This window comes from Hippopotamus amphibius, chromosome 10, assembly GCF_030028045.1.
Source record: "Hippopotamus amphibius kiboko isolate mHipAmp2 chromosome 10, mHipAmp2.hap2, whole genome shotgun sequence".
NCBI classification, from domain to species: domain Eukaryota; kingdom Metazoa; phylum Chordata; class Mammalia; order Artiodactyla; family Hippopotamidae; genus Hippopotamus; species Hippopotamus amphibius.
Window position 1 is genome coordinate 71,901,133 of NC_080195.1, and position 25,052 is coordinate 71,926,184.

General features: G+C 37.1%; 3 protein-coding genes across 3 annotated transcripts in view; 1 reads left to right on the top strand and 2 right to left on the bottom strand.

Annotated features, from left to right (window-relative positions):
* The window catches only part of GABRR3 (gamma-aminobutyric acid type A receptor subunit rho3), a 725,962-nt gene that overhangs the window by 480,289 nt on the left and 220,621 nt on the right, over nt 1-25,052 (top strand). The gene's annotated exons all lie outside the window — the stretch shown is intronic.
* LOC130829855 (olfactory receptor 5H2-like) lies at nt 5,415-7,882 on the bottom strand. The gene is made up of 3 exons (XM_057696421.1): nt 7,738-7,882; nt 7,615-7,619; nt 5,415-6,362 (listed from the first exon to the last, which is right to left on the bottom strand). The coding sequence occupies exons 1-3, from the start codon at nt 7,880-7,882 to the stop codon at nt 5,415-5,417; spliced, it is 1,098 nt and encodes a 365-aa protein (XP_057552404.1).
* On the bottom strand, nt 13,955-14,890 carry LOC130829856 (olfactory receptor 5H2-like). Its single transcript, XM_057696422.1, has one exon. It carries the CDS (start codon nt 14,888-14,890, stop codon nt 13,955-13,957), a length of 936 nt encoding a protein of 311 aa, XP_057552405.1.

Below are 25,052 nucleotides of genomic sequence, written 5' to 3' on the forward strand. Positions count from 1 at the left end.
AGATGTGAGGACAGTGCCTCCTTATGTATTTTCTTCTTTCTTTAGTAAGAATAGATTTTTTATATGACTCTGTGTGTGGGTGTATACAACTATTATATTTGTTTTCTTTCCAGTATTATTCCCTTCCCTTCTCATGTGACTTAAGTTGTATTGACTACATATGACAGTAATTAAGCACTTTTTATTTGATATCATAATATATGTTACCAAATATCGAGAATAAGAGTAAACATCACTCAAGGATTTTGCCTCTTCCTCTGGGGGAAGGTTTAATGCATTTTCTTGCATTCAGAGCATAGTTGTATCATGTTTAGTGAAATTATGAGCTTGCTATTGTCATTCTTTGGAGATTAAATATGGATGAGGAATTAGGTATGGGCACAAATTTGACAATGGTAGATTTGTGGTGGTTCACTTTATGTGTCAACTTGTTGGGCCATGGGATGGCCAGATATCTTGAAAAACATCATTTCTGGGTGTGTCTATGAGGGTGTTTCCAGAAGTGATTAGTATGGAATTTACAGACTAAGTAAAGCATGTGGCTCTCTTCAGTGGCAGTGGGCATCATCTAATATACTGAGGGGCTGAACTGAACAAAAAGGGAAGTGGATGACTGAATTTGCTTTCTGCTTGGCTGGTAGATATGCTCTTCTCATGACTTGGGTGATGTTGGTTCTCAACTTCAGACTCAGACAGGAAACTATACTTTTGGCTGTACAGTCTCAGGTGTTGGAACTATGACAGCTACTGTGCTAGGTGTCCTACTTTCAAAGGGCAGATTCTCAGCTTCCATAATTTTATGAGCCAATATCTTATAATAAAAACCTTCATTTAGTATAGGTTTATTTTTTATATCTGTATTTATATAATATATCATATTGGTTGTGGCCAACTCTGTACTAATACATATAATCATTATACATTTAGTGAGTTTCTTGCCTTATATTGAAAATCAGAGAAAAATATCATGATGCTAATTTTAGTTATTTCCTTCAAATAAGTCTCATTTAGAGGGTAAGTTCTCAGAAGAAGTAAACATCACATTATTATAGTATTTGGAACATCTGCTATATGAAATTTCATTGAGAATAGTGGTCTAAAAAATAATACAGATTGACTTTTTTTTTTAATGAACTGAAGTCCCATTGATTCACCTTACTTAAACGAAACAGTGGAATTCATTGGCTACCATTACTTTCAATCTTAGTTTCCAAGAGAAAGTCTTAAAAAGGTCTACAGTTCTTCAGTCTTTGAAACAGATACCCCCAATTAAATATACATCTAGCTGCTCAAAATAGGAAGAAAAGGACAAAACAGAAGGTGAAAAGCTTTAGAATATTTGCATAGTAGTATTTAGTAGGGGATAGAGGACGTGTAAAAAGTCCATTTGACTGGTCTCTAAATATCTAGATGTTATAAAAATTTGTTTCATTGATTATTTTAGAATGTGAGTTTTCTACATGTGGTCCCAACTCAACATTATCAACATTGCTAAATCAGAAACTCTAAAGAGGGAGCTATCAATGTATATGTTCACAAGCATCCAGTGATCTTGATGCCCAGTTGTTTGAGAATCATGATTTTTGAAGAGAAGCAACAAAAGAAAGCCAAGCCCAGAGAGATTTTGACGTATACCTAATATATACCTAATACACATACTGAAAAAAATTTTGCCATGGCTATTCCGCAAGTCATACTTGGACAGATACTGTTCTAGTTTTATTGGCATTTGTTTGTTTTTGCCTAATCCTAATTATATTGTTTCTTTGAATACAATCTAAGATAAATTTGTCAGTAATCTTCTGAACAGTAGAAACTTTTGCAGAGAGATAAGAAAAACTCCATATTCGTGTATACAAAGAAATAGAAACCATGAATTTTTTTAAATCTCCAAGTTAAGAAAATGAATACACCATTATAAGAAGGATTGTTTCAGGTATATTATTTGTATTTCTCAGGGATGGTTTAATCCCAAATCACCAGTCTTCCAGACAACTGGGTGAACCTAGCAAGGTGATAGCATCTTTTACATCTATATATCCATTAAATAAAACATACACATTTTCATAGCTTCTTTTTTAAGCAGTAGGCAGAATTTATCTCATCTAAAATATGGGCTTTGCACTGATGTATTTTACCTCTTCCCCAACATGGATGAAACTGACAAAAATAATATACATTATTAATAAATTTATGGCAGAATTGAGACTAGGATAACATCAATGGACTATGTATTTTGGTGAATTTCTGTAAAGTGTTAAGTAGTTGGGGTTGTACTGAAGGAAAAATCAGAGCAGAGGAATCAGAGATGCAAAAGAGTAGGCTGAAGAGAAATTCTGAGAGTTTGAGAGGCACCCAACTGTCTGCTCTAATATCACCCACCCTAAAGTAAGACTTGACAAGTAACAGACCATGCTCATACACTTATAGCTTGATGTCAGTTATCATTCAAAGAAAAAGCCAATTAAGTATATAGACTTTATGATGGCAGAATAAATAAATACACACTAGTCGCTTATATTATCAATACAGTGTAGATTTTAAGTCATAATAAATTAGCAAGAAATATATATATAATTGACAGGAAACCATCAGAACAATAGGACTATGTAATAGCAATAAGAATCAACAAACTATGGACGTATGCAATAACATGAATTCTCTGCGTTGAAAGAGTAAAAGTTACTGGACTGTTATCCAGTCACTCCCTTTCTCAGAGCTTGGGTGTATCCCCCCGAGAAACAAAAAGAGGGCAGATGGCCTGGTCTATTCTTAGGACCCGCTCCTTCATAAATATACAGTAATGATATTTGTTTATATACCTATGTATTTTGTATCTTTAAAACAAACATCAAATTAAATGACTTCTCCTTAATATTTTGTCATGCTCTATCCCAAGAACGAATCCTAGTGATCAGAACAACAAGAATTATTTACTTTAAGTGTATGATACTTTTAATTGTCTTAAAAGAACCATGAGAAGCTGAGCTCCATTTGGCAGCCATCCCAGGCCCAGAAATCTCCTTGAGCTCATTACAAGATTGAGAAAGGGTTATGTACTCTTACTGCATTCTATGTATTTCAACTGTTGGATTTTTTTTCAATTTCATAAATATTTCACAAATACTTATTCAAAACCTCATGTGCATAAGCCACTCTGTTGGGCACTACAAAAAATAGAAAGAGTGCTAGGACTTCTAAATTGTAATCTAAAAGAGCTTGTAGACTGAAATAAGTATTATACAAGTCCACATGTGATCTAGGAAGAATAAATAAACTAACGATGTTTCAAATGAGTGCACGTTTTGAGCTTCTTTAAGGGTAATCTGAATATGCATCATTGAAGTTCTAACGTATAAAACAGACTTTGAAGAAAGGACATCATTTCAGTTGCGTGTGGATAGGGGACATTTGCAGAGGGTGGGTTGATTCTCTATGGAGAGAACTGTATGAGAAATAGGCTGAGCCTGAGAAGCAAGGTGTGCCCAAATGCTTTCAATAATTCGTTTTGAATGTGAGAGAGAGTTTATTAGGAGAAATGTGAAGGAAGAGACTTCAGAGTTAAAACACTGTTTATTTGAAAGGACCTCAAAATATGCCAGAATAAACAAATGCAGGGTGAAGAAGATAGAGCTAGACAGAGAGAGAGAGATATATAAATATAGATATAGATGAAAATATATATCATATAATCTGAATATACACATGGACAAATAAACATGCTTAAATATGTATAGAGAGATAGACATATATCAATATATGCACATGACACAGTAGCAATGACAAACCATTAAAAGTTACTTAAGAGTGATTTGATTTGGTCTTTTTATAAAGAATACACTGGCAGCAGCTTTGGGAAGTAGGAATCAACCAAATGGAGGAAATAAGTAACTAGAGTTTTGCAAATCACAGTTATGTAGGTAGTTATGAAGGTGAGAGTCTCAGGGGTTAACCGTAAGAATGTACATAGGATCACTGGTGAGAGCAAGAGAAGGAGTGGACTTTAAGGTGACTCACTCACTATTTATAGAGTGTGATGAAGATGAACATTTAAGGATTTGGGGGTACAAACCTCCAAACTCTTCTTCATTTTCATGTCTTTCCCATCCACCCAATGAGCTCTATGACATTATACCATCTTAACATTACTTGAATTTCGGTAATATTCTTTTAAAGCTCCTCATTTTCAACCACACGTTCCAATAACATTTACCTCTTACTGATATCTTTATCTTACTATCTTCATTTTTTTTTAATTCTGGGACGATTGACCATTTTCTTCCTATTCTGCCATTTCTTTCTTCTTCTCTATGCTTATCCAAATCAAATCTTCAATCTCATCTGTTCGCTTTCCGAATTAGTGAAGTTTTTCAGATTGACCTACAACATACAACACTGCTAGAAAAGTCATTAGAAAAATCATAAACAGTGAGAGGCAACTCACCTCTTTCCCTTTCTCTAAGAAACACACTAAGGTAAGAGCATCTCTTACAGTGTAGCTGTGTCTTCATTGCCTTAACTCCCATGTCATTATTTTCCTCATTGCTTTACTACTTCTGTTTATTTCTCTATGTGGTATGGAGTTGATTCCCACAAGAAGTGAAATTTATCATGCCCCAAATAAGTTGGAAATTAAGACTATTTGATGGCTACCAGGATTCCCGGGATTTGCCTCTATTCACTCAAACACAAACTTACCTCCATGTAGAGTTAAATGAGCTATGAGTCTCCAGGCTGCATGGCTTTAGTAATATCAAAGATATCATAAACAAGTCCAATTCAGAGGAACTGCACTATTTTCATACTTAAATGCATTTATAAAGCTACGTTGAACAACATCCAAGCTTGTAAAATGTTTTTGTTCTTGTTTTCTGCTCTAATTATTTTAGTATGACACAAATAATTGATACACAAATTTTTTTTAATAAATTTATTTATTTATTTATTTACTTATTGGCTACGTTGGGTCTTTGTTGCTGCACAAGGGCTTTCTCCAGTTTCGGCAAGTAGGAGCCACTCTTCCTTGCAATACATGGGCTTCTCAGTGTAGCGGCTTCACTTGTTGCAGAGCATGGGCTCTAGGCGCACAGGCTTCAATAGTTGCAGCACATGGGCTGAATAGTTGTGGCACACGGGCTTAGTTGCTCCATGGCATTTGGGATTTTCCTGGAGCAGTGATCGAACCCATATCCCCTGTATTGGCAGGAGGATTCTTAACCACTGTGCCACCTAGGAAGTCCCAAGATATACAAATATTTTAAGGAATTTATTAGGTACTAACAGCTTAAGTCCATAAAAGAATAGGACAATGATAAATGAAAAAAACTGTGAACGATAATAAACACATAGCAAGTATCTAATCTACACAATTTTGTGTTGTTTTAATGAAAAGAGTACACATATTAGTATGAGATCTAAACATTTCTCTTTAACATTTTTGTCAGTGAATCTATGACATTCTTATTTCTCAGGCTGTAGATAATTGGATTTAAGAAAGGAATTATGACAGTGTAAAATAGAGAGTCCATCATATCTTGATCATTTTCTTGTACAGATCCAGGGAGCACATACATGAAGAGAAGAGGCCCATAGTATAAAGAGACAGACAGGAGGTGGGCCCCACAGGTGGAGAAGGCCTTCCGAATACCTTGTACAGACTTCTTTTTAAAAATTGTACAGAGAACTAGTGCATAAGAGACAAGAACAATGGAAATGGTGAATGCCTGTATTGACCCAGCGAAAATAAATACCATCATAAAGTTAATGGAAGGATCAGTACAGGAAATCTTAAACAGTGGTATAATGTCACAATAAAAGTGATGTATTATGATGGAATTGCAGAAGGTTAATCTGAGTAAAAAAGCATTGTGAAGTATGGCATGAAAAAGGCTACCTAAGAATGATAAAACTAATAGCTGGATACATAGTCTTTTGGTCATGATCACTGGATAAAGTAATGGTTTGCATATGGCCACATAGCGGTCATATGCCATTGTTGCCAACAGAAAGCATTCTGTGGTTACACAGATTGTAAGGGAAAAAAATTGTATCTTACATTCAGAGAGAGAGATCATTTTGCTCTTGGCAAAGAAGTTGACCAGCATCTTGGGGGTCACTGTGGAGGATAACCAAGTATCCACAAAGGCCAAGTTCCCAAGGAAGAAATACATGGGAATGTGCAGGTGAGGGTCATTGCAGATGAGAGCAATCAGACCAAGGTTTCCCACAATGGTGATGAGGTACATTGTGAGGAACAGCAGGAACAAGGGGATTTGCCAAGCTGGTTGATGCGTAAGTCCTGTGAGAACAAACTCTATCAGTTCTGTTGCGTTTTTTGTTTCCGTATTCTCAACAGACGACCTCTAAAATACAATGCAGTAAGTGGAGAAAAACATTTCTCAAGAATTTTAAAAGGAAAATTTGGTGAGGGTAATATAAATAGGACCGTACACTAGCCTGAATGCCCTTTACTTTATTTACTCCAACCAAAATACATGAAAAGTATTTGCAGAAATTATGTTGAAAAAATGTAATTATTTCAGTTCAAAATATGTACAGGCATGAACAGATGTCGAAGAAAGACATGAACACATTTGTAGGGAATTATTGAATGAAGTGGAAAATCATGTGTTTAAGAAATGGGTGTAGCATGAAAAGAAAGACGTTAGAAGAACCTGATTTATAAAAAGTATTGAACGCTATATGAAACTTTATTGAATTTTATTCTTTAAGTGATACACAGACACTGAAAACTTTTGAAACAGCAAGTGACATCATCAGTTATTTTTGAAATTAAATATTTGGTTGTAGAAAATACCTGCAGGAAACATAACCTGGTGTCAGAAACACTAATCAGGAAGCTGTGAATATTGCCCAGTGATTCCCAAATCAGATTACACATCAGAATTATCTGGGGGTGGAGGTGGTACAAAATATAGATTCTCAGGCATTATGTTAAAAATTGATTCTATAGGTCATGAATGTTATCTTAGTAGTATGCATTTTATAAATGCTTCCTAGGTGATTAAAATGTATGTGGAATTCTTGTTCCATGTGTGATTTGACATTGGGTTGATGAGAAATTCAAACAGGCAGTTCAAAATAAATCAGAATGTAGACTCACTAGCACTTGGGGACATCTTAGATGTGAAGGAGTGATTAGTAAAAGAGTCACTTGATTGCTGGGCAGAAAGTCATCAAATATTGAGATTCCAAAACTGGCCACTGCATCTGAGTTTTCAAAGGAGCAATCTCTGAACATCCAGGTGTTATATACGTAGTGTTATGATTCCACAAAGGTCAATAAAAATAATGATTTAGGAATCAATGAGGTGGCTAAAAGTGTAGTATGTGCAACTGCTCCCTTGGACAAGTGCATAAGGTAAAGAGAAAAAAGACATGACCATAAACTTGAGGGAGTTATATTTAAAATATTAAATATTGGATATGCATCACTTATTAGATGGATAGTATCTGATTGTCCTTTCTTCTACATGAATCTTGGTGGCAGACAAAAGCTGTCATCCATTCTAGATGCCAAAAGTTCTACAAACAAACTTTACTCTTGCACCTAGAGTGAGGGGTCTAGATCTAGGGTTAGCAACTCAAGCTCACCTGGACTGCATTTGGAATATACAGAGGGGAAACAGAGGTCAAATGAGGACCGAAGAGGTTTTTGGTTCAAAGTTAACCAAGGGAGCAATATTATGACCCAGAAAATGCATCCTGCACCCTCACCAGTGGCATTGTCAGTCTGAGTTGTGCCATCAAGTTCAACTCTTCTTGACCTAGAGTTGGAATGTGATTTTGGGTGCTGGCTGTCTGACTTCTGTCTTTGTGTCCTGCCCAGTTCACCAGTGGATTTCTTCAACTTCCCTGACATGTCTATATTCTAGCCAATTTTCATTCAATTAACTCATTGTGTCTTGCAGACAAGAGCTCTGGCTCACACAAAAGGAGAAAAGGAAAGAACAGAAAAGGCTACTGAGCAAAGTGAATAGAGAAGCAGGAGGGAATTGGAAATCTGAGTGTTGGGAATGTAACAGCGGAAAATACTCAGGAGGAACAAAGTCAAATACAGTGCTGCAAGCAAAATGAATATTCTGATAGGATAGAGTGAGAAGATTTCTTTTCATGTGGAAATTAAAGAGGCTTTGATGAGAGCAACTTCCATTTTGTGATATGGTTGAGGTCAGTGAATAATGAGAAGTGAAAGGGAAGCAAGTGGCACAGCAGTGAGGAGAATGAAAGGGAGTATCTAGGATGTGGAGATGAGAATTTCTTGTCTTGAGGAACAATGTCATGCAAGCTTTCAAAAGAGAGAGAGAAGGGCATTGAGAGGAGAGAGGATAAAGGAGGAGAATAGAAATTTGGGGGTGAAAAGGAAACACAAAGCGAGGAGAGAAGAAGGGACATCGATGGATAAGTGTAGCAAAGACAAGGCAATGAAGAGGCAGAGAGGAGGTATCAGAGAAAGGCTTAGATAAACTAAGAGGAAGGGCTTAGAGGTAGGGCTTAAGTATTTGTCTTACCTCTGAATTTCATGAAAAGTTGTCATCACAGGGAATCCTTTATCTTTCATTCAAAATCCCAAGCTTAACTGGCACAACAGTGTAAAGCAATTGTACTCCCATAAAGAGCTTAAAAAAGAAATCCCAAGTTTATTTTCTAATGGACTTTGTGTAAGGAATAGAGACTTTCATTAATTTAATTTTCATTTTACTTTATATTGGAACAGAGGTGGGAGTGTCTGATGCTCTGTCTTTGTGATGGAGCAGTTTCAGGGAGGAAGGCCACATATATATTTAGGTAAATTAAATTACTTATTCTGTTATCCCTCATGTCACACAAAATTACTTAATATTAATTTTAATCAAAACCTTAATTTGTAAAATTAATTTAAAATAAATTAATATTAATAATTTTATTGTCTTTATTACTGAAGAATAGTAATAATAAATATTAATTTATTTCACAATCATTTGCACCAAATAATGTAGCTAGTTATGAACATGTCAAATGAGAAATATATTAATTCACTTATTTGACAATAAAAATTTACTTTATACATATCTATTGTGAATAAATATGCCACCACTGCCTAGCTTCTTTGTTATTACTGTGAATAGAGTGTCTTCCTCCAGAAATCCTGCTGGGTTTACTTGACAGCTTTTGCCTCCCTACCAGTTTTATAGAAGAAAAAAGTTGAGCCCAAGCCTGGAATATTAATACAGGCCATATAAACATACAATGGCAATAGCTACAGTTGTTAAATGTACATTTGTTTGAATGGGCTTCCTTCTATGAGATGCCAAAGAGTTCAATAAACCAAATATTCAGTTTAATGTGTGGGTACTTATTAAGTCACAAAGCTGAGAAAGATCACTTGAGAAACACTTTCTGCATACAGTTTTATATGCATATATATACACACATACACATACACACACACACAAATACAACCTTTGTGTGTGTACGTATATATATACATATTTTCATAAATACATATGAAATTATTTTAATTTCCCTAGAAGTTATTGTCAGAATTGTGTTAGAGGTTAGAGAGGATACTATTTAAGTGATTTAACTCAAAATTTAATCAGAGAATGTGCTTAATTTAATGGCATATATATTTTGAGCAAAATTATCAGATAGATTTCTTACAGTTATGGCATAACTCTCTAAACTAACTTTTAATTTGTTTAAAAGTTACCAAAACATATCCTATGGAGTCGTTATGATTAATCATATAATTATATATCTTTAAGGAGTACAATATAGTCTTAGAACTATTTTGCTTATCCAGATTTTATTCATAATAATAAAATATACAGATTATTTACTATTTGTTTTCCATTTTCAGCCACGTATTGGCATTTTGTTAACCAAATCAAAATTATTATAAATTTAAATGTATTTTAATATTATATTAAAAAATGATTTGTTATAGAAATCATCCTCACTTACCAATAGCTACTATATTATTGAGATCCTTTTAGTGTTCAATTTTCTGAAGAAGAAAATAGTACAAGAGTACTGCACTGACAGTAACACTGGCAGCAATATTTTATACATTGATTTATTTCAGAGGTTTCATTATTCAAGCTCAAGAAAATGTTATTTATATAATTTTTTATAACACAAGACTCAACCAATTGTACAACTATGTGCTTTTGCCAGAAAAGAAATGATTAAAGAACTAAAAATCCCCTCATAGGGCCCATGGACTCCCATTAGGACAAACCTAAGATATTCTCCTGGGCATTATGGACTTGGACATTTACGAGAAATCCAGCTTGTTCCACAGGGCATTACAAACTCTGAAATCATAAACAGCAGTCATTATAAATAGTTCCAGTTTTAACAATTCAAATTGGACTTTATGCCACTGCTTTCTATCAGAGATGATACTTGTGGCATTTTATGCAAACTCCAGTGTATCTATAAATTTTGGTACTCTGAGAACTTTGATCAGTACGATCTTGTCTGAGCTAATCACACATAATTTTAAGGAGACCAATGTTCTTGATTCCCTTCAAGAACCAACCCCAAGAACGTTGACCTTCCCAGGGAACATTCCAAACCTACACCATCAGAGAGCCTAGATCATGGAAAAGCATAACATGGTAAATGTGGCTTGCAAAGAGAGAAGCAGCAGGAGTCAGATGGGGTCAGGGAGGCCAGCATATGTGGGTAACACAAGGTCTGGAGGCTAGGTCGTGGAGTTTGTTCTTTACCCCAATTTAGAGGAAAACTATTGAGTGATTTTGAACATGGTGATAGTAAATTCAGATTTGCCTTACGTGCAATAACAGAGAACGTTGTCAATGAACACTTGTTCAGAAATTATGAAATTTAATTATTTTATTTTTGACATTTTGATGTCACATCTGAATAGAAAACCTCCATTTGGCTAGATAGGAATAGAGCAAACAACATCATTTTGGTAGACTGATTAATCTGTCATCCTGCTTCCTTACAACGTTGCTGGTGAAGGCCAAACTACAAGAGAAAAGTAACATAGAAGAGGGGAGATCCTGTGAAAAGTACACAGGAGTGTGGAGTGGAGAATGTGATGTGCTAAGGTAGCTTCAACATAACCCACATTTGACTTCAATATACTCTCCCTTCCCTTTCAATTTTGGGTAATTATCCCCTAAATCATTTGGTTGGTTATCTGTGAACACAAAGACCTGTATTGCTGCTTCCAATATGGGTAATCATTTCAATTTTAGTCATTTTAATAGGTAATATTGCATTGTGCTTCATCTGCATTTCCCTAGTGACTAACTATGTAGAGCATCTTTTTGCATCCTTCTTTGACATCTGTATATCTATTTTGGTGAATGTTTGTTCAAATATTTTGCCCAATATTTAATTGGGTTATTTGTCTTTTTATTATGAGTTTTGGGAATGTTTCATATACCCTGGATAAAAGTTTTTATCAAATATATGATTTGTAAATATTATAACATATCACACTAATTTGTTACAATGATGACAATGATTGGACCTCGTGAGTAAGAAATAACGTTTATTGGTAAGACATTAGCCAGACAGAGATAAAAAGAAATCTGACAAAAATTCAAGGGTCTCCAACTTTGTGAAATTTCTAGGTGTCCAGTGATATGGGACATGTCAAGAAAACCCTTCTAAGGTGAAGGATAAGTTGTTACATCTAGCCTTTCCTGAAACCAAAAAAGGGTCATAGGCAGTAATAACTCCTCTGTGGATTTTGGAGGCAATATTATCCTCACTTGGGTGTGTTCCTCCAGGCCATTTACCAAGTGACTGGAAGGGCAGCTAGTTTTAAGTGAGGCTCAGGAGGAGAGAAGGCTTTGCAACATGTCAAGGCTACTGTGCAAGCTGTTCTGCTCTTGGTCCATATCCAGCAGAACTGCTGGTGCTTAAAGCAGCAGTGGAAGATGCTTGGCACCTTTAATAGGCTTCTAGAAGTAGATCATAGTACATGCCCTTAGAATTTTGGACAAAGCACTATCATCCTCTGAATAATTACTGCTCTACTGTAAAGAAACTGCCATTGGCCTGCTAGTGAGCCTTGGTAGAAAAGGAACGTTTAACGATGGCAACAAATTTGCTGTGATACCAGAGCTGCCCTTGCTAAGCTGAATGTTATCTCTCTCACTATCCATAAAGTTGGCTGTGCACAGAAGCATTCCATCATCAAATGGAAGTAGAAGGCACTTGATCAAGCAGGAACAGGCCCTGAAGGCACAAGTAAGTTACATGTAGAAGTGATCCAAACTCTATTGATGTCCACTCCTGCTACAATGGCTTCTCTTTCCTAGCCTGGATCTGTGGTCCTATGGGGGAGTTCTCTATGGTTAGTCAACAAAGAGAACAGAAGACTGTGGCCTGTTTTACAGATGGTTCTGCATGGTATGCAAGCAGCATCAGAAAGTGGACAGCTCCTGCACTACAGCACCTCTCTGTGACATTCCTAAGGGACACTGGTGGTGGAAAAACCTTCCAGTGGCCAGAACTTTGAGCATTGCACCTGGTTGTTCACTTCATTTGGGAGGAGAAATGGACAGATGTGGGTTTATATACCAGTTCATTGGCTGTGGCCAATGGTTTGATGGGATGTTCAGAGACTTTGAAGAAATACGACTGGAAGTTGATGATGAGGAAATCCATAGAAGAGTTATATTAATAGACCGCTCTGAATGGAGATATTTGTGTCACATGTGAATGTTCATCAAAAAAAAAAAGTGATATCAGCAGAAAAGGATTTTATAATTAAGTGACTAAGATGACCAAGTCTATGTACACTAGTCACTCTTTCTCAAGCAACCTCTGTCACCACTCAACAGGTTTCAAACAAAGAGACTATAGTAGCAGGGATAGAAGTTATTGATTATCTCAACAACATTGAATTCCACTTCCTAAGATCAATTTGACTCTGGCCACTGCTGAGTGCTGTATGTGTGTATATACCAAATGTCTTTGTTTTCTTTCTACTTTATTCCCTTATCATGTAACATAAGATGTACTGACTTCATAGTTTAGTAGTTAAATGTTGTTGACTGCTAAACAATACAGAATGAATTTCATTATCTTACAGATTTCTTTTTTAATTCTCAGTAGATTGAGACCATTTCCTTCCTATTCTGCCACTTGTCTCTTCCCCGTGCCCATCTCAAATTAGTTCTTCAGTCTAAACTGTTAGCTTTCTGACATAGTGAAGCTTTTCAGATTACCCAACAACAAGCAAACACAGCTAGAAAGGGCCTTAGAAAGCATTATAGACAGTGAGAGGCAACTCACTCCTTGCTCCTCATAGAAGCATGCTGAGTTAAGAGCATCCTCTTATGCTTTGGCCTGACCGTCACTATGTTAAATCCCTTCTCATGTTTTCTTCATTGCTTTCCCATTGTGTTTATTTCTCTGTGTCACATGAGAGTTGACTCCACAAGAAGTGAGATTCATCATGTCCTAACTGAAATAGAATAAAAGACCTTTTGGTAGCTAGCTGTATTCCTGGGATTTGCCTCTGTTCACTCAGACACAAACATGCCTACTATGTGGAGTTAAATGTGATATGAGTCTCCAGGCTGTATGGCTTTATTACTTTCAAAGACCTCATAATCAAATTCTTTCTGGAGGTACAGCCCTATTTCACTGCTTAATATATATTTAATAAGTGTACTTATAAAACCACATTGAAGAATATGCAAGGATGTAAAATATTTTCATTTAAATTTCTGCATTAGTTATTTTAGTATGATGTGAACACTTGATTAAAATTCCTTGTGTGTGGTTTTCAATAAGATATACAAATATTTTAAAGCATTTATTAGGCACTGAAATCTTAAGTCATTAAAATAATAGACCAATTATAAATCAAAAAAAATTTTTGAATAGTAATCAACACATTAAACAACTAATCTGCATAATTTTGTGTTCTTTTCATGCAAAAGAACACATATTAGTATTAGATTGAAATATTTCTCTTCAACATTTTTACCAGTGAATTTATGACTTTCTTATTTCTCAGGCTGTAGATAATTGGATTTAAGAAAGGAATTATGATAGTGTAAAATAGAGAGTCCATCATATCTTGGTCATCTGTGTGTGTGGATCCAGGGCGCACATACATGAAGAGAAGAGGCCCATAGTATAAAGAGACAGATAGGAGGTGGGCTCCACAGGTGGAGAAGGCCTTCCTTATGCCTTGTAGAGACTTCTTTTTTAAAATTGTAAAGAGAACTAGTGCATAAGAGACAAGAACAATGAGAATGGTGAACACCTGAATTGAACCAGAGAAAATAAATAACATCAGAACATTAATAGAAGGGCCAGTACAAGAAATTTTAATCAATGGCATGACATCACAATAAAAGTGATGTATTATGTTAGAATTACAAAAGGTTAATCTGAATAAAAAACCTGTATGAATTAAGGCATGAAAAAGGCCACCAACAAATGATAAAACTAACATTCTCATGCATAATCTGTTAGTCATAATCACTGGATAAAGCAGCGGGTTGCATATGGCTACATAACGATCATATGACATTGTTGCCAGCAGAAAACATTCTGTGGTTGCACTGACTACAAAGGAAAAAAATTGTACCATGCATTCAGAGAGAGAGATCATCTTATTCTTGGTGAAGATGTTGACCAACATCTTGGGAGTCACTGTGGAAGATAACCAAGTATCCACAAAGGCCAAGTTCCCAAGAAATAAGTACATGGGAATGTGAAGTTGAGGGTCATTGCAGATGAGAGCAATCAGACCGAGATTTCCCACGATGGTGGTGAAGTATATCATCAGGAACAGCAGGAACAAGGGGATTTGCCAAGCTGCTTGATGTGTAAGTCCTGTGAGAACAAACTCTGTCGTCTCTGTTGCATTTTTTGTTTCCATATTCTCAATAGATGGCCTCTGAATTGCAATGCAGTAAATATAAAAAGGAGTGTCATCAATCATTTAAGAAAGAAAATTGGTGAAGATAATTGAAATAAACCATACACTAGCCTGAATGCCCTTCATTTTATTTACTCTTACTAAAATACATGAAAATATTTGGCGAAATTGTTACATTTGAAAAATGTGATTTTTTTATTTCAAAACGTGTACAGGAATGTACAGAGGTAGCATAGAAAAAAGACATTCTGAACATGAGCAAATTTATGAGGAAATTACTGACAAAGGTAGAGAAATCCTATGTTTAGGTCACGGATGCAGCATTGAAAGTAAAGATGTTAGGAGGGCCTGGGTTATAAAATGAATTGAGTGCCATGTGAAAGCTCTTGAATTTCTTCTTCAAGCAATAGACAAACAGTGAAAACTTTTAAAATAGCGAGTGGCATCACAACCTATTTTTTAAATAAATATTTGTTTGTAGAAAATAGTCTGCAGGTGAAAAACCTTGTGTCAGAAATACTAATCAAGTAGCTATGACTATTATCCAGTGATTCCCAAACCACATTACACATCAGAATAGTCTGGGGAGTTTGGGGACAAAAATATAGATTCCGAGGTATTACTATACAAATTGATTCATAAATGACATCTAGAAATATGCATTTTATAAATGCTCCCCAGGTGATTAAAGTGTATGTGAAGTTCTTAGTTCATGTGTACTGTGATATTGGGAGTTTTGAGCAAGCCAAAGAGACAGATCAAAATAAATCAGAATGTAGAGTCACTAGGTCTATGGGACATATGAGATGTGAAGAGCTGGCTAGTAAAGGTGAAAGTCACTTAGTGTCTGGGTAGGTGATCATGAAAATTTAAGGAAAATTCAGATGCAGTGGCCAGTTTTTCGAGGCACATCCTCTGAACATCAAAGTGACATAAATTTAGCAATATGATTCTGTGAGAGCTTAATAGAAATAATGACTTGAGACATTGAGGTGGCTGTACACATAGTATGTATGACCTATCCAGAAAACAGTGGACAGTGTGCACAGGTAAAAAGAAGGAAGTAATGAAAATAAACATGAGGGAGTTAAAGTAGAATGCATATCCATGATTTATTAGTTGGATAACCTCTGATCCTCTTTTCTGCCACGTGACTCTTAGTGGTAGACAAAAACTATCCTTTTCACTCTAGAAGTCAAAATTCTAAAAACTAACTTTTCCATTCCCCCTGCACCTCGAGTGAGGGGGCTAGATCTAGGGTTAGCACTCAAACTCACCCACACTAGATCTGGATATGAAGATGAGAGAAAGAGATCAGATATGAAGAAAAGAGATTTGTGGTTCCAGGTCAACCAAGTTGCAGTATCATGGCACCAACATGCATCCTGTGCCTATAAACAATGGCATTGTCAGTGTGAGTCGGGCATTCAAGTTCAGCAGCCATTACAGCAGCTCTTATTGAGCTGGAGATGAGACAGGATTTTGGCAGCTGAATGTTTAACTTCTTTTTTTGTGTTCCTGGTACAAGGATAGAGAGTTAATATTTGAGTGAATTAACTTAAAATTTAATCAGAGAATGTAGTTAATTAAATGGAATAAATGTTTTGAACACAATTATTGGAAAGATTTCTTATATAGGAAACATTAATGACCTAAATGTCTAAACTCACTTTTAACTTTTTTGACATTCTAGTTCACCAAAACTTATCCTATGGAGTTGTTATAATTATTCTAACCAGATAATTATATATCATTAAAGAGTACAATGTAGTCTCTGTTCATCCAGATTTTACTCACAATAGTAAAATATACAGATTATTTAGTATTTGTTTTCCATTTTCAAGTGGCTATTTTGATATCTTATACACCAAATCAAAATTTTTATAAATTTAATAGTATTTAAACATTCTTTAAAAATCAATGACTATTATAGAAATCATTCTCTCTCACCAGTATCTGTTCAGAAATTGTGGAGATCCTTTCAGTGTTCAGCTTTCTGAAGTAGAAAATAGTACAAGTGCACTGTAATGACAGTAACACAGGCAGCATCACTTTGCACACTGATTTGTTTTGGAAGTTTAATCTCCAAGCTCCAGAAACCGTTTATATGAATGTATTTTGAACACAAGAATCAACAAATTACATAACTGTGTGCTTTTGCCAGAGGAAGCAGTGAAGAACTCAAATTCCTCTGATAGCACCCAAGGATTCTCTTTGGGACAAACCTAAGCTTTTCCACTGGGCATTATGGACTTGGATATATATGAGGAATCCAGGCAGTTCCACAGGGCATTACAGACTCTGAAATTATAAAAATCAAATCACTGTTGACAGTTCCAGTTTTTACAATTGAAGTTACACTATTTTTCATCACAGATGACGTTTCCAATGTGTTTATGCAAACTCCAGTTTATGAATTTTGATACTCTGAGTGCTTTGATCAGTATGGTCTGGTTTGGCTAATCACACTCGATTTTCATCTGATCGAAGTTCCAATCCCTTCAGGAGTCCACCCCAAGTTTCACCTCATGAAAACTGTAGCTCACATTCCACACCTACACCTAACTTCCCACTTTCCACTGAAATTTGATAGGAAATCTTACTAGGCATGGGTCAGGAGGGAGGAGCAAAGGAAAAACAAAAGGAAAGACCACAGTGGGAGGTAGCCTAGATCAGTGTTCCTCAGACTGTAAGTTCCTGTGAAACTCCTGGTGATTTTGTTAAAATGCACATTGTGTTTCAGTAGGTCAGGGATGGGTCCTGAGTACTTCTTTTCTAACAAGGCGATACCTCTGGACATTTGCCATCCTCAACGTCTTCCTTCATTTCCAGGCCTAGCTCATCAGAGAGCTAGACCATTAAAGAAAGGGGAAAAAAACTGGCAAGTGGAGCTGGCATGGAAAGAGAGAAGCAAAGAGGAAGGCCAGCATGGGTGGGACCACAGAGGGTCTGGAGGCTAGGAAAGGAAATCTGTTGATGGATTTTGAACATGGTGGTTTCATGTTCAGAGTTGTCTTTAATTATTAACAGACAAGTTGCCATTGAACATTTATTGAGAAATATAATGACATTATTTATGTCAAAATAGTATAATATGAAAATGGTAAGATTCTGTTTTATATCTGAGAAATAGAAAAATGTTTACCTCCACTTGGGACTAGATGGGTAGCTTGGTGGAAAGCAAAGGGCATAGACTTTGGTAGACTCATTAATCAATTATCCTGTGTTCTTAGAATTGTGCTAGCGAAAGCTGAAAAAGGAATGAAAAAAAACCCCACCATAGACCAAATAGAAGTGAGTGTGAAAACTCAGCAGACAGATGGAGTAAGCAGTATAATATGCATTAGTAGCTTCAGCATAACCCAAACTTGACTCAAATTTACTGCCCCTTCCATTTTCTGTAATTAATTTTAACTCATTTTGTTGCCTATATATGAGTACAAAGGTTTGCATTACTGCTTTCAGTGTGGACCAGAGCTGCTTTTCATGAACTTGGTGTTACATGACCTACCATGCCATAAAATAGGCACTATACTACCACACCTTTATCATATGGAAGAGTTGTGTACATGCTCTGTCCTGAGCAAGCCCTGAGGGCAGCAGTAAGTTTCTTGAAGAAGTGGTCCATGCCCGTGATCCCCATGCCTGCTACACTGGCTTCTCTCTCCCAGCCTGCACTGTGCCTCATAGGAGGGGTTCTCTATAGTCAGTAGACAGAGGAAGAAATTACCTGGACCTGATTTACCAATGACTCTGTACCACATGCAGACACCATCTGAGAGTGGACAACTACAGCAGTACTGCCACTCTCTGTGACAGCCCTGTAGGACAGTGGTGATGGAATATCCTCCCGCTGGGCAAAACTTTGAGCAGTCCACCTGGTTCTTCATTTGTCTGGAAGGAGAAATGGCCAGATTTATGATGATATAATGATCATGGGCTTTAGCCAGTGGTTTGGCTGGATGGTAGGGGACTCTGAAGTAATAATATTCGAAAATTGACGCCAGGAAGTCTGTAGAAGAAATATGTGGCTAGATCCCTCTAAATGCACAAAAAGATGAAGATATGTGTATCCCATGTGAATGCTCACTAAAGCATGATTTCAGCATTGGAGGACTTTAATCATCAATTGGATAGAATGACCCATTCTATGGATATCAGTCAATCTCTTTCTCCAACCACCCCCTCATCCCAAAATAGGCTCACTGAAAAATGGTCCATGGTGGCAGGAATGGAGGTTATGCATGAGCCCAGCATCATGAACTTCTACTCACCATGGCCAGCATAGTTAGGCCATTTCTGTGTCCCCAGTCTGCCAGCACAGAGACTGACTGAGTGCCCGATATTGCACCATTCATTAGGGTGATTATCCAGCTATCTGGTGGCAGGTTGATTACTTTGCACAATTTTCCATTGTGAGAGGATCAGTGTTTTGTTTTTCCTAGAATAGGCACTTACTCTACATACTGATTTTCTTTCCCTGCAGGCAGTGCTTCTGCCAAAATAACTATCTGTGGACTTACAGAATGTTTTATCCACTGTCATGGTATTCCACATAGATTGCTTCTGATCAAGGAATTCAAGCAATGAACTGTGGTAATGGTCCAATTATTATGAAATTTACTTTCCTAAAATTGTGAAGTAGCTAGTTTGAGAGAATGATAGGATGAACTTTTAGAACTGTTACAATACTTCCTGACAGAACCATGAAGAGTCAAGGTTCTGTATGTATTCTTAATCAGCATCCAGTACATAGTACTGTTTCTCAGATAGCTGGGATTCACAGGTCCAGGAATCAAGGGGTGGAAATGGAAGTGGCACCACTCACTATTACTCCTAGTGACTCCTGAGCATGATTTTAGCTTCATGTTCCCAGATATTTTACTCTGATGGCCTGGAGGACTTAGAGCCAGAGGGAGGAATGACTCCACAGCACACACAGCAATGCTTCCATGAATCTGGAAGTTAAGGCTGCCACTGGGCCAATTTGGGCTCCTCCTTCCTCTGAATCACCAGGCAAAGAAGGAAATAACTTTACTGGCTGAGGTGACTGATCCTGAACCAAGGGATATAGGAGTACTACTCCACAGTGGAGTGAGGAAAAGCATATCTGGAAAAAAGAAGACCCCTTAGGACATGTCTTGATATTATTGGTCCTATTCCCTGTAATTAAGGTCAATGGCAAACTTTACCAAACTAATTGGGCTGAACTTCTAATGGCTCAGACTTGTTGGGACTAAAGGTTTGGGTCACCCCACCAGGTAAAGAACGACCACTGTAATGATTGCTGAAGTCAAAGGGAATTTGGACTGGGTAGGGGAAGAAGAAAGTTATAAACATCATGTGATCAGTTACAGAAGTACCTCGAGTATTTCTTACTTAGTTTGGTAAGAATATATTGTGTGTGTGTAGCAAATATCGTTGTTTCTTTACAGTACTCTTCCCTTATCAAGAGATGTATTTACTAAATATCATATAATTAACCATCGTTAATTTGACTTCATAGTATTAAGTTACCAGGTATTAAGGAGAAGTGTAAACATTTTGCCTCCTCCTCTGGGGAAGGGGTTTGTGCATTTTATCTTACAGAGCATTGCTGTATCATGTTAGGTGGAATTATTACCTTAATATCATCCTTTTTGTCGAGGTATATTTGATTTACAATAATATATTAGTTTTAGGTATACAACCTAGTGATTCAAAATTCTTATAGATTATGCTTCATGTAAAGTTATTATAAAATATTTATTATATTTCCTGTGCTAGACAATACCTCCTTGTAGCTTACTTATTTTATACACTGTAGTTTGTACCTCTTAAGTCCCTAACCTCATCTTGCCGCTCCTCTCTTCCCTTTCCCGGCTGGTAAGCACTGGCTTGTTCTCTATATCTCTAATTCTGTTTCTGTTTTGTTATATGCATTCCTTTGTTTTATTTTTTAGATTCCACATAAGCAATAACATACAGTATTTGTCTTTCCTTATCTGACTTATTTCACTTACCATAATACCTTCAGGTCCATCCACTTCATTCAGATAAAAAATTTGTATTGCTTTTCATGGCTGAGTAGTATTCCATTGTATGTTTGATTCTATGTATATGTATACACATACATACCTTATCTTTATCCATTCATCTGTTGAAGACTCTTAGGATGCTTTTGTATGTTTGTTATTGTAAATAATGCTGCTATGACTATTGAGGTGCATATTTCTTTTCAAATTAGTGTTTTTATTTTCCTCAGATATATACCCAGAAGTGGACTTGCTGGTTTATATAGTACTCTATTTTTAGTTTTTTGAGGAACCTCCATACTATTTTCCACAGTGGCTTCATCAATTTACATTCCCACCAAGAGTGTAAAAGGGTTCCCTTTTCTTCACATTTTCACCAACATTTGTTATTTGTGCTCTTTTTGATAATAGTCCTTCTGACAGGTGTGAGGTGATATTTCATTGTGCTTTTGATGTGCATTTTTCTGATGATTAGTGATGTGGTGCATCTTTTCACAAGCCTGTTGGTCATTTGTATGTGTTCTTTGAAAAAATATGTATTCATATCCTCTGCGTATTTTTTAATCATGTTGTTTGATTTTTTGATATTGAGTTGTTTGAGCTGTTTATATATTTCAGCTATTGACCCCTTAACTATCATATCATTTGCAAATATTTTCTACCATTCATTAGTCTGTACTCTGGCATGCTGTGCCAGGTCTTGAGCCCTCTGGTGAACAGGCCTCTGTGATATTTTGTGGGGGACATTTAAGAGTGGAGTCTCAGAGAAAAGATTAAGATGGCAGAGTAGGAGGATGTGCACTCACTCCCTCTTGCAAGAACACCGGAAATACAACTAACTGCTGAACAATCATCGACAGAAAGACACTGGAATTCAACAAAGAAGACACCCCACATCCAGGGACAAAGGAGAAGCCTCAATGAGATGGTAGGAGGAGCACAATCGTGTTAAAATCAAATCCCATAAATGCTGGGTAGGTGACTCACAGACTGGAGAACAGTTATACTGCAGAAGTCCACCCACTAAAGTGAGGGTTCTGAGCCCCACATTAGGCTTCCCAACCTGGGGGTCCAGCAATGGGAGGAGGAATCCCCAGAGAATCAGACTTTGAAAGCCAGTGGGATTTGATTGCAGGACCTCCACAGGGCTGGGGGAAACAGAGGCTCCACTCTTGGTGGGCACACAAAACAGTGTGCTCTCCAGGACCCAGGGGGAAGGAGCAGTGACCATATAGCAGACTGAACCAGACCTACCTGCTGGTATTGGAGGGTTGCCTGCAAAGGTGGGGGGCAGCTGTGGCTCACCCAGGAGACAGGGGCACTGGCAGCAGGGGTTCTGAGAAGTGCTCATTGGCGTGAACCCTCCCAGAGTCCATCATTAGCCCCACCAAAGAGCCCATAGGCTCCAGTGCTAAGTAGCCTCAGACAAAACAACCACCAGGGTGTGAACACAGCCCCACCCATTAGCAGACAAGCAGATTGAAGGTTCACTGAGCTCCGCCCACAAAATTGGATTAAAGTCTTACTGAGCTCCCCCCACCCAGCCCTACCCACCAGCAGTCCCTCCCATCAGGAAGCAAGCAGGAGCCTCCTAGATAGCTTCCTCCACAAGAGGGCAGACAGCAGTATAAAGCATTATCAGCAGTATTTCATTTTGTGGACCTGAAAACCACAGCCACAGAAAGATAGAGAAAATGAAAAAGCAGAGCACTTTGTACCAGATGAAGGGACAGGATAAAGCCCCAGAAAAACAAATAAATGAAGAGGAGATAAGCACTCTTCCAGAAAAAGAATTCAGAATAATGATGGTGAAGATGATCCAGGACTTTGAAAAAAAAATTGGATGCAAAGATCGAAAAGTTGCAAGAAAAGTTTACCAAAGACCTAGAAGAATTAAAAAACAAACAGAGATATGCAACACAATAACTGAAATGAAAAATACACTAGAAGGAACCAATAGCAGATTAACTGAGGCAGAAGGGCGAATAAGTGACCTGGAAGACAGAATGGTGATAATCAATGATGCAGAAAAGAATAAGGAAAAAAGAATGAAAAGAACTGAAGACAGCCTAAGAGACCTCTGGGACAATGTTAAACACGCCAACATTAGCATTATAGGGGTCCCAGAAGGAGAAGAGAGAGAGAAAGGACTTGAGAAAATACTGGAAGAGATTCTAGTTGAAAACTTCCCTAACATGGGAAAGGAAATAGCTACCCAAGTCCAGGAAGTGCAGAGAGTCCCAGGCAGGATACACCCAAGGAGAAACACGCCAAGACATATAGTAGTCAAAGTGACAAAAATTAAAGACAGAGAAAAGTTATTAAAAGCAACAAGGGAAAAACGAAAAATAACATACAAGGGAACTCCCATCAGGTTAACAGCTGATTTCTCAGCAGAAACTCTGCAAGCCAGAAGGGAGTGGCATGATATATTTCAAGTGATGAAAGGGAAGAACCTACAACCAAGAATACTCTACACAGCAAGGATCTCATTCAGATTTGATGGAGAAATCAAAAGCTTTCCAGACAAGCAACAGCTAAGAGAATTCAGCACCACCAAACCAGCCCAACAACAAATGCTAAAGGAACTTCTCTAAGCGGGAAACATAAAAGAAAAGGACCTACAAAAACAACAACAAAACAGTTAAGAAAATGGTAACAGGAACATACATATCAATAATTACCTTGAATGTAAATGGATTAAATGCACCAACCAAAAGACACAGACTGGCTGAATGGATACAAAAGCAAGACCCATATATATGCTGTCTACAAGAGACCCACTTCAGACCTAGGGACACACACAGATGGAAAGTGAGGGGATGGAAAAAGATATTCCATGCAAATGAAAATCAAAAGAAAGCTGGAGTAGCAATAGTCACATCAGATAAAATAGACTTTAAAATAAAAAATGCTACAAGAGACAAGAAAGGACATTACATAAAGATCAAGGGATCCATCCAAGAAGAGGAGATAACAATTATAAATACATATGCACCCAATACAGGAGCACCTCAATACATAAGGCAAATGCTAAGAACTATGAAAGAGGAAATGCGAGGCAGAAATAGAGACACAGGTGTAGAGAACAAACACATGGACACCAAGTGGGGAAAGTGGGGAGGGTTGGGGGGGAATGAATTGGGAGATTGGGATACCAAATTGTACACTCTAAATGTATGCTGTTTATTGTCTGTTAACTGTATCTCAATAAAAGTTCTTAAAAAAAAAAAGAGTGGAGTCTCTATATCCAGTTTTCTGGATCATCCAAATGTAAGTCCTGGTGGTCTTCAAAGCCACACGTTCTGGGAGTTCATCTTCCTGGTGAAGGACCCTCGGGGTGGGGAGCCTGATGTGGGGCTCACCCCTCCCTCCTTGGAGAGAATCTCTGCGATTGTAGTTATTCTCCCATTTGTGGATCACTCACCCATGGATGTGTGTCTTGACTGTACTACAACTTGGCCCACCTCCTACCTGTCTCATTGTGGTTCCTTCTCTATATCTTTAGCTGTAGAAGATCTATTCTGATTGATTCTGGTCTTTCTCGTCAATAGTTGTTCTGTAAATAATTGTAATGTTAGTGTGCCTGTGAGAGGAGGTTTGCTCACAGTCTTCCTACTCAGGGATGCTGTTGTCTTCATTTAGTTTAAACAGAGTTTAAGGAATTGTGTGTGGGCACTAAGTTGACAGTGGGTGGGCTTGTAATGGTTCATTTTATGTGTTAAGTTGATACAACTTAGGATAGCCCAGATATCTGGTTAAACATTTTTGTTTGTGCCTTTGAGGGTGTTTCTGGAAAAGATTAGTATTTTTGAATTAGTGAACTGAATAAAGTTGATGTCAACCCTTTGTGGGATAGAATCTATACCTTCAGCTCTTGTATTCTAAGGCCTTGGAACTACCATCAGCTTTCCTGGGTCTCTACTTTGCAGATAGCAGATGATGGGACTCCTTAGCATCAATAAACATGTAAGTCAATATCATATAACTAATGTCTTTAGTTATATATGTAGAAAGATATAGATATAGATATATTTAGATATACAATGATCTACATTGATCTATATATTGTGTAGGTAGATATATATTTATTTATCCATCCTATTGGTTCTTTTACTCTAGAAAATCTTGACTAATACAATCACTCA

Coding starts and splice junctions, on each gene's coding strand:
- LOC130829855 (XM_057696421.1), bottom strand. CDS start 7,882: ATGTCAGGGAAGTTGAAGAAATCCACTGGTGAACTGGGCAGGACACAA.
- LOC130829856 (XM_057696422.1), bottom strand. CDS start 14,890: ATGGAAACAAAAAATGCAACAGAGACGACAGAGTTTGTTCTCACAGGA.